Source organism: Colobus angolensis, unplaced genomic scaffold (genome assembly GCF_000951035.1).
Source record: "Colobus angolensis palliatus isolate OR3802 unplaced genomic scaffold, Cang.pa_1.0 Scaffold10, whole genome shotgun sequence".
NCBI classification, from domain to species: domain Eukaryota; kingdom Metazoa; phylum Chordata; class Mammalia; order Primates; family Cercopithecidae; genus Colobus; species Colobus angolensis.
This window is the reverse complement of record NW_012110919.1, coordinates 13,350,515-13,363,361: the sequence shown is the minus strand read 5'-3', so window position 1 is coordinate 13,363,361 and position 12,847 is coordinate 13,350,515. Positions and strand designations below refer to the sequence as shown.

The 12,847-nt window shown below is 37.2% G+C and overlaps 1 protein-coding gene across 1 annotated transcript in view; it reads left to right on the top strand.

The window, feature by feature from the left end:
• NUP37 (nucleoporin 37kDa) overlaps positions 1 to 756 on the top strand; it is a 45,785-nt gene extending 45,029 nt beyond the window's left edge. The window contains exon 10 of the mRNA XM_011935015.1: positions 478 to 756. Within this exon, the coding sequence (XP_011790405.1) occupies positions 478 to 591 (114 nt within the window). The 3' untranslated portion in view covers positions 592 to 756. The remainder of the gene's footprint in view (positions 1 to 477) is intronic.
• The last annotated feature ends 12,091 nt before the right edge of the window (positions 757 to 12,847 follow it).

Below are 12,847 nucleotides of genomic sequence, written 5' to 3'. Positions count from 1 at the left end.
ACTAAAGACATTTATGTTTGTTATCTACTTAAATTGCAAGAAAAGGTGGTTCATTTGTTTTTGTTTTTTATGTGTGTGTGTTTTGTTTTGTTTTTTGTTTTTATTTTGTTTTTTTTTTTGATGTTTGCATTACCAGTGACGACAGGTTTTTTTGGCCAATATTCATGTAAGAAGCTTTTTATTTCTTCTGTCACTTTTATATTTTCTTCTTTATTTAAATACATTAATTTTGCTTGTTTGGTTGGTGTACACTGCAAAAATGGAGTCTGGATTGTACCAGTTATTCATACATGGATTGTATCCCATGTTCCAGCTGCATATCAATAATGTGTATTTCACCTGTAAGGGAGCATATTCTTAAATTTTGTTTCTGCTACAAAGATAAATTATCAATGCATTTTGTATTTTTGCAAGTCATTTTTATTTATTAATTTTGGGGACTTACTATGCTTCTTTAATTCTTCACATATTTTATAGCCCATCCTCATGGGTTCTGTAGCCGTTGGATCTGGCCTGTCCTGGCATCGAACTCTTCCTCTGTGTGTAATTGGAGGAGACCACAAGCTGTTGTTTTGGGTGACTGAAGTATAAAGTTTTCTCTGTACCTTAGATTCACAAACTTTGTATTTTTAGTACATATTTTGAAGAATTTCTATAGTACATATTTTGAAGAATTTTTATATCAAATATACCATATACTTTAGAAAATGTCTCAGTTGCTTTTATTAAATAAAATGTGAATGATTTGAAAAATTATTTTTCTACTCTGTTTTGTGTGGGTGTGTATATATATATATTTTGTTTTTAATAATCTTATAAAATCATATATTGACTCAGCAACTGACCTCCAGAGAAGAGATGACCAAGGAAAAATAATGCTTTTGAGTTTATCAGAAAAGGAGTACTTAAAGTGTACCTGTTTTCTGTACTTTGAGTGTATGCTGTTTTTCTAATTCTCAGGGACACATTTATCAAAAGAGAAAAAAAGGCCAGGTGCAATGGCTCACACTTGTAATCCCAACTCTTTGGGAGGCCGAAGGGAGTCGATCACTTGAGGGCAGGAGTTCGAGACCAACCTGGCCAACATGGTGAAACCCTATCTCTACTAAAAAAATAAAAATAAAAAAATTAGCCAAGCATGGTTTGGAAGACTGAGGCAGGAGAATCACTAGAACCTGGAAGGCAGAGGTTACAGTGAGCCAAGATCGTGCCACTTCACTGCAGCCTAGGCAACAGAGCAAGACTATCTCAAAAGAAAACAAATCAAAGGAGAAAAAAATATCTTAGGGTACTCCGGAAGTGGTTGTTGAGTGTGTGTGTGTGTATGTATACTCGATGTAAAATATGGTTTTCAGTTTCTTAAATATGTAATTGATTATATTACTTAACCCTGTTTATTATATGCAGATTCCTTTGGACTAGGTGTTTTAACAGTCTTAGAACATCTGGTATATGGGATAAAAATGAATTCTAGTGTATACCTTTAACAGCCTCCTTTTTATTAATCTTCACTGTTCTTACCAAGAAACAAGTGTTTTTGAGATGGGACCTACTGGCAATGGAACCGTGTTCACCCTGCCAAAGATCATTAAAATCAACATTATCTAAGACAGCTGTATCACATTTTTGGGATACGTCATGGTACAGTCAGAAGCATATAAAATTATGGTTCTGCTTGTCAGTCACATACAGAATTCAATACATTTTGACAAGCTGCCCATTCGTGCAAGTTAATACCTTCTTTGAAGCTTCAATTCCTCTTGTAAAGTACCGATAGAAATCATTGTTTTGTGGAGTTGCTGTGAAGGTTAAATAAAGGTGAATGAAAATACCTAGTGTGTGTCTGTCACACGGTTCAGAGATGTATAGAAATTATTTATTTCAGAGATGAGTAGGTCTTATTTTTGAGGTTTTAGAGATTTATGTTTAATGCCGATAAATATTTTTTACTGCAGTTTTCTATTCGTAAGGTGTCTTAAAATAATTATAGAATCAAGAACATGATATTTTTAAGAGATAGGAGAATGTTCCAGGTAATTAAAAGAAAGAATTCAGTGAAATTTTATAATATGTAGATGTTTGGGTTCAACTTTTACATGCTTTAAAGTACAGATGAAAAATTTCATAGCAATTTCCTAGTCAATTTTTTAATACAGTTAAATATTATAACCAAATGATATAAATGGTTTTATTTACCCCTTCATAATAAGATTTTGAACTAACAAAGTAAAAAGCAAAGAGCAAGGAATTTTGACATGGTTCTCTTTAAGAGACTCTGTGATGGGGCAAGATTCCTAAAAGCATCAGGATAGCCAAAGGGCTATCAATAGTGACTCTTACAAGAATTTGTCATTTCAGGATGTGTCCAAGAAATAAAAAAGTCACCTGTAAGGCCAGTGTATTCAAAAATTGTTGTCATATACTTAGAAAAATTGATGTATGAAGTGGATGGGTTTTATTTAGGGATGGAAATTAGGGAGATGATTATGTTGGGCTTGGGTGTATAAGAAATGGATTCTCTGGAATAAGGGTTTAACCAAAATATAAAAGTTGTCTGATAAAATTACCCAGTAGGGCTGGGCGTGGTGGCTCATGCCTGTAATCCCAACACTTCAGGAGGCCGAGGCGGGCAGATCACTTGAGGTCAGAAAGTTCAAAACCGGCCTGGCCAACATGGTGAAACCTCTACTGAAAATACAAAAACAAAATTAGCCAGACGTGGTGGTGCATGCCTGTAATCCCAGCTACTTGGGAGGCTGAGGCAGGAGAATTGCTTGACCCCTGGAGGCAGATGTGGTGGTGAGCCAAGATCACACCACTGCACTCTAGCCTGGGTGACAGAGCGAGATTCCATCTCAAAAGAAAAATACCCAATAGAACTTCTGTCTTTTAGTAGGGGAAGCTGTGTTGGAAAAAGAAACTCATGATGATTGTATACTGTTATGCCAAAAAGAGGCAGGAAATGTTATCCTCAAAGAGAAGAAAATGGTGATTCCATTTGTGGACTAATATAGTGACTAAGATAAGACATTCTCAAGAGAGGAGAGGGTTACCTTTAACTGTTAGTTTCAGGAGTGAAATGTACTTTATCCTCCGTAAGCATTGAGAACTCTAACCTCTTTTTCTTTCTTTAGATCTTAATAGTAGGCTATAGGACCATGTTCCAACTTATACTTTGGTGTTAAATTTTATTGTGTTTAATTATTTTAAAATGTATAATGATTTTTTTTCTTAGTAAACTTTGTTCTTTGAAATATGTTTAAATTAGACTAAGACACGAGGAAGTATTTATGAGGAATTAGTTATTGGTCATCACTTCTAATTCCTGATGATAACATGAGATATTTCACATTGTATGTCCCAGTTTTAGTTTTTCCATGTTTGTTTATAAATATGTCCAAGAGGGTTTTTCTTCTGTTGAAATTTAGGTTTTCCTCAGGATTGCTTCACTTAAAACATCAAAGAGAAAAAAGTTGTACTTATGTTCTAAAACTTGTATTATTTAGGACTATTGAAGCAAAAGTCAGGATATCACAAATCTGCAAGATGTCAGAGCTAAATCCTACATTTTCAGAATGATGGGATCATAAGTCCCATTTCATTTTTATGATTTGGCTTCTACGTTTTGAGTATTTCAATATCTCTCCCATGCCAAAACACAAAATCACACACCCATGCACTCCAATTTGTTTCTTACTTTGGTAATTTGTGACTACATATTGACACTGACCTAGAAATGTTTCTGTTGCTGTTTTAAATCTCATGTCAGTGGAGAAGAAATTGAAATCTGGTTTGCACATTTGTGCCTGGTTTTCTGTGATTGTCTAAAATCTGACATTGTCCCAGAAATGTTGATTGGGAAGTTATGAGGCAGTATTGTGCCCAAGACTGATTTTAATAGTTTTTAGTAGAGAAAAAGTAGTCACTCTAGACTATTTTCCACATTTTTCTATACCTCAAAAAGTTAAACTCAGTTTAACCCAACTTTATACCATACAAGTAATAAAATAAAATTTGCCAAATAAAAATGATAATTATGATCCATTTCCACATATTCCTCATGAGAGCTTAGTCAAGTCCTCAGAGGCAGCATTGTGTTCCGATATATCTTTATCAAACTGTGTGCTCAGCAACAGGAGAGAACACTCTTTATTTAATTTTAACACCTTGCTGATTCAAAAACATTTAACAGGCATTTGAAAAGAATTTCAAAACAATTAACATTTTTTTCTAATTATACATTAAAGAAATAATGCCCTTTAAAATGTAGGTAGAACTTTTTTTATTAACATGATTTTAATTTATAGCAACCATTTGTTACCTAATCACAGTAACACAACAAAATAATTATCAGCTTTGAAGATCTCATTTCACAAAAGCTAAAAAACACACGTTATGATATATCCATTACTCAAAACTCATAAGCATTTCCTTTTGCATGCATTGGGCACAGATTTCATGGAAAATCAAAAGCATTTAATCTACTTTCTGACATTTTCATCTGTTCTTTGAACTACCTTAATAAAAAAAAATTGTCCTTATGTCGGGTCAAGTGACGTTTGTTTGTCTGAAAATTTCCTTGGATCAGCTTATTTCTGTGTAACTTATGTCTCTATTATACAGCTATTTGCCTTTTAAACTAATTTCTAACAGGATACTCTACCTTGGGACTTGTAACACAATGTAAGCTTATAAAATCCACATGAACAATAGTAAGTAATGGGGAGACCACCGGGTTTCTCAGCCTTTACAAACAATTTGACTTAAAGATTTATGAAATATTCATTTCTACCAACTTCATTTATAATGCTGTAATGAGTTGACTTTCTGTTTCTATGAAGTAAAAGACAATAAATGCTGCTAGTATCTGTGCTTCTAATGGTGGTTAAACATAAAACTTTGCTCTTATAACCACAGTTGTTGTCCTATAATTGAGCCAAATTCAGACAGGATTAAACCCTGTCCAAAATCAAGGCTAATCTCTGCAACCATCTCAAGTAAGAGCTTTCTAATACTGTTTTAGGAAATCTTTGTTTTTGAGACAGCATAAAAGGAAGTAAGTTCCAGACAACTGACCTCTAAAGTAAGCCAGACGCAACTAATGATGAATTATACCATAGTGATAAAGAAGATGGAAAGGTGGAAACTGTATAACCAAATAAGTTCATTTTGGTTCATTTTGACTTAGAAAGTCACTTCTTACCATAGTAGTCTTAGTTGACATTAAGTTTAAATCAGACCAATATAAGTTACTTTTTAATGAACTTCTTTCTATCATCTTAGTGTTTCTTTGGTTAAACCTAGTACTTTCTTCCACTAATAATAAAACTAGGTGTTTATTACAAATAGAATAACTTGATATATTTTATTGTAATTGTGTAATAGCTCATTTTGGTTTCCAGCCTACAAAAAAAAAAAAAAAATTTCATTAAGTATTAGACTTTCTGGAATTTTAAATACTTTGCCAAATGTTCTGTAGGGCTGATTCTCCTGAGATTTGGACACTAGCACCTCAAGCCGTGTTGTGAACAGCTAATAATGCATTTCTCTCCAAATTGCCTATTCCAAGAGAACATCTGTGGTGGTACCCCTCACCTAAAATCTGTAGAGCTCTAATATTGGATTGGTCTAATACGATTTTCCTGGCACTTGATTTTGAGCAAGTACAGGATGTGGTTATATAAACAGCTGCTTCAGAAGTCTCACCTCATCCTAGACTTAACCCACAAATACGTTAAACCCCAAGACAATGGAACAATTCCGGAATTCTGTCAGTGTTTTTGACCTCTCTCTTCCCATGGTTATACTCACCTAACACAATAATTAAGATGTATTTTTATGTATACCTAATTTTCATGTAACCCTGGGTCATTGCTCCCCAACCTTGGTGGTAAGTACCTGGGAGAATATGGAACTATTGCAAGGGTTTCTCAAAATTATATTCATGCTACCATTAGCAAAATTCTCTTTTTTCTTAGAAGCCATGACCTCCTGGGGTCCTGAGATAATATAGACAGCCGCCAAATCAAACTTGCTCACATGTTCCTAACAGACTTTGACTTAAGGTGTCTTGCCATCTTCCACTTCCTCCCCAAAACACCATAACAGGAAGGAGAGGAATGACCCAGCCAAGGAGCTCTCCATTCACATTCAGAGATAGTGGCTTTTGTAGATCTCACTCAGCAATCTTGAGAAGGTAAAAGTGTTCCCAGATATGTGGAGGTGTGTCTGTCAACTTGATAATCTACTACATGTCTTCAGATTTAGCTCTGGTGTTTGGAAATAAGCCAGTGTACTTCAACCATTCCTTCCTGTGTAATATACAGGAGGCAAGACTTTCTAAGGCAGGATGTATTACAGGAAAACTAATAGAACCTAGCCTGGAAAATGAAATGGAGAGAAATACTATCTTTGAATGAAAATTTGGGATTTTAAGATGAATTTCCCAGTAGAGCTCACCTATATTCCTATTTTCAATTTCCCACAACAATGTCTGTGTTTGTTCAGTGAATATTAGATGTCCAACCACAGTCATCATCAATGTTCTTCAGAATGTTTTGAATATTATTAAAAGGGCTTCTCATACTGGAAAACACCATGAACCATTTTTCTGGATTGACTGACTTTTAATTTGTGGCCCAGTTATTTTTTTAAAGTTGATAGCAAAGGCTCTAGCATGTGATCCTTTTGAACTCTAGAAACAAAGCTTCGGGAAGAAATGTTGGTGTTGAACTTCTGAGTAGTTTTAAGTGATTTTATATGGTTGTGATTCAAAATAACCTGACCACTTTAAGAAATCCAGGTGCTGAGTCATTTACAGACACAGCCAGGGGAGGTTAATTAGAAGCAGCTGATAGTGGCATCATTTGCTGCTTAAAAAAAAAAAATAAACGGAGATGGTGATTCTATGAAGAGGATAGAGTGCTAACGAAAGTGTACAAAACTAAGCAAACATTCAGGACTGAGGTTTACCTAATTTCTACTGCACCAAAAGGGGAAAAATATCACTCAGTGAATTCAAGATAAAGTACCATAACTATAAAAATGGTAATGGTTGCTCCTAAGAAGTTCCCTTGCTTCTGCCTCTTTCTCCTGACCAAACTCGTGTTTCCCCTGTGGCCTTCCACGGCATGGTGTGCTCTCTTGGGAACTGTAAGTACTAAATTCTTTCAATAGCATTGGCCTGTGTCATCACTTAGTTGTCTCCATAAGTAAAAGTCCTATAAGCACAAATGAGTACAGTGAGACCTTTTCCCAATCCCCTCAAAGAGGGCAGGATAATTTAGATTGTCTGCTCTTTCACCGGGGAATAGCTGACTATAAGTATCTTTAGGTCTCTTCTCTTGAGGGAGTTAGCTTTCCAAAGTGGAATCAAGTCTCCTGCCTAGAGGATATAAGGTTACAACTCAATTTTCTGTACGAAGTTTAGAAAGCCACAACAATTAAAAGGAATAACGGGAAACATGAATTCTTGACACAATTGAAGTAACAAGGCTAGAATTCCTTCACTTAACCAAGTCTCAACAGATAATTGGTATCACTCCTGAGAGATGGGATTGAGGAGGGAATAAGGATGGGAAACATTTAATTTTATTTTCTCACTATTTTGAATCAACACCATGCCCCTTTAACTGTTCCATCCTGAAGCAAAGCAGGGAGAAATTAAAAAAAAAAAAAAATGGGGACCATTTTTTATTGTTTCCCCACCCAAGACTAGCCTGTGATAACAGCAATTTTCTGGTAATCTTATGAAAACATTTCAAGACATTGAAAAATTCTTAGTTTTTTATAAAATGAATACATGGAGGTGGCACACATAGTCTTTGAAATCAGTATTCATTACGATCTATTTGGCCCCCAAAATTCACTACAGTAAATGAAATCTGGCAATACTTTTCATTTTTACCAGTGCAAGAAAGCCTGAAGGAAAGAGCACATACTTTAAAGGTCATCTGGTGGTTGGCCAAGACTTCTAGGTATAGATTGTTTTTAATAGTCCTGGAAATCAGTTATTAAAATGTGAATGGCCCTGCTCTGAGGAGCTAAGGATGACTGATGAACAGTAATCATCAAAGATCCTAGGAGGCAAAGAAACTGCCACTCTAAAAACCGAACCATTTTATAAATTTTTTTTTGATAGTCTATTGCCCCTAGGCCACAAACCTGTACAGCATGTTACTGTACTAAATCCTATAGGCAATTGTAACACCATGGTGTTTGTGTATCTAAACATGGGAAAGGTGTAGTAAAAATACTATACCTTTTACTGTAATAGGTCCACCCTCTAATATGTAGTCCATCACTGATGAAATGCTTTGTGGCCCATAACTGTGTATAGAACTGTATCATATACATGTATATACACACATACACGTATATAAACGCCTGCTACTTATACATAACTATAACCATAAAGTTGCTGTGTTGTTTTTGTTTGTTTGTTTGTTTGAATTTTTTCTCCTGGCTGGGAGTCTCTTTTGGCTCTAGAGAAGAAGGCTAGGCTGACCAGTGGGGAATTCTGCTCAGGGAGACTGATTGAGTACCCAGAGTCGTGAGTCCCACCTAAATCAAAGGTTAATGAAATATCAAGTAGGATGTGGAAGTACAAGGTCCATTAAGCCCAAATGTCACTCAGAAGATACTTAGCGTTTACTATAGGCCAAACATTGGGCTAGGGCCTTAATAGTGAACTAACAGAGACTCAAATTGATAATATAGCAGGCTTTCAAGCAAACAGGCAATTATATGTGCTATGATAGAGTTAAGCAGAGAATGCTACAGAAGCATGTACGAACAGTTAATCTAATCTTTGTGGCTTCAGGAAAGCTCTAAGGATGGAATGTTAAGACTTCTGCTACTAGTTAGAATACAGAAAGATGCATGAAAGCCTTTTACATAGTGGTAATAAATAACCAGATAAAAATCATACTTTTTATGGAGCTGTTTAAAAGCCATGTATGTAAGACCTTAATGAAATAAATTCTATAGTCATGCCTATGTTTGGAGGAACATAGCTGAGCAGAGAGCTGTGGCATTGCCATGCCCAGGGAGAAGGGCGTGGTCTGGATACAAGTAGATGGAAGAACAAGCCTACAACACTCTAGGAGACTTTGCAGAGTTAAGGAGAAAGTGGCTGAGACTTTGCCAATGGTATAAGCTGTGAGACAGACTTGGGTCTGGAGGGACCTCAATCATGAAAATAAATCACTTAGGCCTACATCCCACCCCCAAGATTGCTAAGAAAGCAGCAATGGAAGAAATGTTTTCAGTAAGTAGAGAGAATTCACTAAATCTTGCACATTCTTACAGTGCTTGGATTCCTGAGCCCTGCTGAAGCTGAATCTGAAGGTGAACCAAATGATCTGAAACTATGGCCCATCCCTCTCTAACACAAACACTGACAAGATCCAAGAGCTCAGTCCTTTGCAGGAGGTTGAATTGAATTAACTGCAGGTGAACTTCATCTAAAGCTGCAGCCCAGCATCAGCTCAATTCAAAGTGTGAATGAATCTGAATGTTCCATTTCTCACTGAACTTTCTGTTCTTTTTTTTCACAATGTTCATAATAAAATTAAAAATTATAAGACATGCTAAAAAGCAGGAAACACAACCCATAATTAGGAAAAAGTTGTTAATAGAAGCAGGCACATAGATGAACCAGAAAGTGGCATGATTAGATAAGGACTTTTTAAAAACTTATAAATTTGTTTTTTTTAATATAGAGGAAAAGATTAATGAAGGGAATTTCAAGAGAAAAGCAAACTCTAAAACAGATTTTTAGAACAAAAATATATCTGAAATCAATTTATCAGATGTGTTTTGGAACTAAATTGGAAACTAGAAAATACTTGAAGATAGGTTGGTAAGAATAATCCACACTGAAACACAGGGAGAAAAGTAAATGTTTTGGGGGAAATGAGCAGAGCACCATGATCTGTGGGCAATATTAAGCAGTATAACATACAAGTATTTTTGAAGTCCCAGAAAAAGAGAAAAATGACAAAAACGTTTTTTGAAGAATTAATGGTCAAAAATCTTTCTTCCAAATTTGATTTAGAACACCAACCCACAGATCTGAGCAGTTCAGCAAACCACAAGCAGGATAAATACAAAGAAAACCATACCCCACGCACATTATATTCAAACTTGAAAACCAAGGATAAAGGAGAGAAGAGATGTGAAGAATGAGTAGGAGTTAGCCAGGCAGGGGTTGCTGGCAAGCAAGGGAGATTGTTCCAGGCAGAGGGAAGACAACATCTTGAAAGACCCACACACAGCAAGCAGTTCCAGGAATTGAAAGAAATTATTTGGGGCTAAGAAGAAAGTTATAACAGTGAGAGTTAAGGTTAAAGAAGTGGCCAAGAGCCATAGAGAGGACCTGTGAGCATATTAAACTGAGGGAGATGGGGAACGAAATTATATCCTGGGTAATATAGTCAGATTTGTCTTTTTAAAAATCACTGGGGCTACAATGTGTGGAATAGATTGGAGACACAAGATGGAGGCAGGAAGAAGCTATTGCAGTAGTAACCCAGGCATAAAACGGTGTCGTACAGAACTTGAGATATGGCAATAAGGATGGAGAGTTACAGATTGATTCAAGAGCTACTTAGGAAATAGAAGAGGTAAGATTTGATGAATGACTAGATATAAAGGAGGATGGAGTAAAGAGTGACTGTTAGAGCTATGTAACCTTTCCAGGCTCAGCCACCTACCTTCAAGTCACATTCATTACCTTGTACCAAACAGAATGTCCCAAAATGCAATTCTGATCATGCCACACCCTGCTTGAAAGCTCTTCAGTGGCTCCCATCATTTCTCTGCTCTGGATCTTTCCATGACTTCCCATCACACCCAAAGTGAAAGCCAAAGTCCTTATGATGTCCCATAAAGCTCTGCATGATCAGGTCTCCACATAACTTTTAGCCATTATGTCCTTCAGTTCCCTATCTTGCTCGCTCTGCTTCAGTTATACTGGCTTCCAATGTAAGATCTGGGTTAGATATATAAATGTGAGAAACTCTAGAGAATGGGGACATGCGAAGCAATCAGCAAAAGAAACTGAAAAGAAATGACCATAGTGATACAAAGAAAACCAGAGAAGATTTGCCTTCCTGAAAGAAAAATTAAGAAAGTTCAATCAGAAGGTGATCACTGTAAGGTTAAGCTGTGCAATGTGCAACTTTAAGAAACAATATCCACACCCAAATAATTGCTACAGATGGCCTATGGATCACATTAGATAAACATGGACTATAGTATCAAATCTGGCATAAAAGGCCCTTAAACGAAATTTTTCTGGCTACGTCTCCTGAAGCAGAATAGGGTCTGGAGGCAGGGAACCTAAGGCCGATTCACGCTGACTTCCTAGAACCAAATCAAAAGGTAAACCCCAAATTTCCACACCTAAGTAACAAAAGAACCAGCGGCTACTCCCTTTGCAAATCCCCACCTTTTCTGACAAACAGATGGAAATTGATCACGAGGTCAGAAGATCGAGACCATCCTGGCTAACACGGTGAAACCCCGTCTCTACTAAAAAATACAAAAAAACTAGCCGGGCGAGGTGGCGGGCGCCTGTAGTCCAAGCTACTCGGGAGGCCGAGGCAGGAGAATGGCGTGAACCCGGGGGGCGGAGCTTGCAGTGAGCTGAGATCCGGCCACTGCACTCCAGCCTGGGCGACACAGCAAGACTCCGTCTCAAAAAAGAAAGTACCTCAACCAATCAGACTGATTGCGGGCCAAATCTTCCTTTGCATAGAAGTGCAACTTCGTAACACCACTTTAGCCTCTGATTGGTTGCTTTCCACAACCAATCATACTGATTGTGGCCACCACTTCATTTGCATGAGGAGAACACCAGTGGCCAATGGGAAATCTCTAGCGGGTATTTGGACCTAAGAAGATTCTGTATCCAGTAGACTGTGGAGAGTACTTTGGTTTTCAATAAATCTTTGCTTTTGTTGGTTCATTCTTTCCTTGCTTTGTGCATTTTGTCCAATTCTTTGTTCAAAACGTCAAGAACCTGGACTCCCTCCACCGGTAGCACTCTTACCTCATTTCCTACCATTCTCCATTTATGGGATTATTTGCTTCAACCAAACCAACAGGGCCAGGTGCCAGTCGCTCACACCTATAATCCCAGTGCTTAGGGAGGCCAAGGCATGAGGATCATTTGAGCCAAGGGGTTTGAGATTACCGTGAGCTATGATCCTCACTGCACACCAGACTGGGTGACACAGCGAGATCCCCATTTTAAAACAAAGCTGCCCACTTGGTCTTCATCTTTTCCATGCTCCCTGTAAATGGCAGTCACTTCCGTAGGTTTGTGCCTCACCTCTAGTAGTTGACATTTTATTTCATGTTTTAAAAACCTTTGGAAGGCCAGGCGGGTTGGCTCACGACTGTAATCCCAGCACTCTGGGAGGCTGAGGCAGGAGAATCGCTTGAGGTCAGGAGTTCGATACCAGCCTGGGAACTGGTGTGCATATACACACACATCCTTTGGAAGTAGGTCTTATTTCTCATTCTTCAGAGCATAAACCTCTCCAGTGCAGCAATCAAATTCAATCTTTGTTTTTACAGTAAAAGCCTAGCAGAGTATATATGGCACTTAGGATTTAAAAAAAAAAAAAATTGTTGCTCAAGGAATGACGGAGCTGCTTTATAACAGGACTAAGTAGGAGTAACCTCAAAGGGGCGCAACTTCTGGCTTTGTTTTGTTTTGTTTGCCTCCTTTCTAAGATTTTACTGCTATAACTGCATCCTTGCACCATCCCGAAATTGACGTCACAATCTGAACTAAAACTACCAATCCCAGAATGCCGAGCGAGGAGGCGGGCTCTCC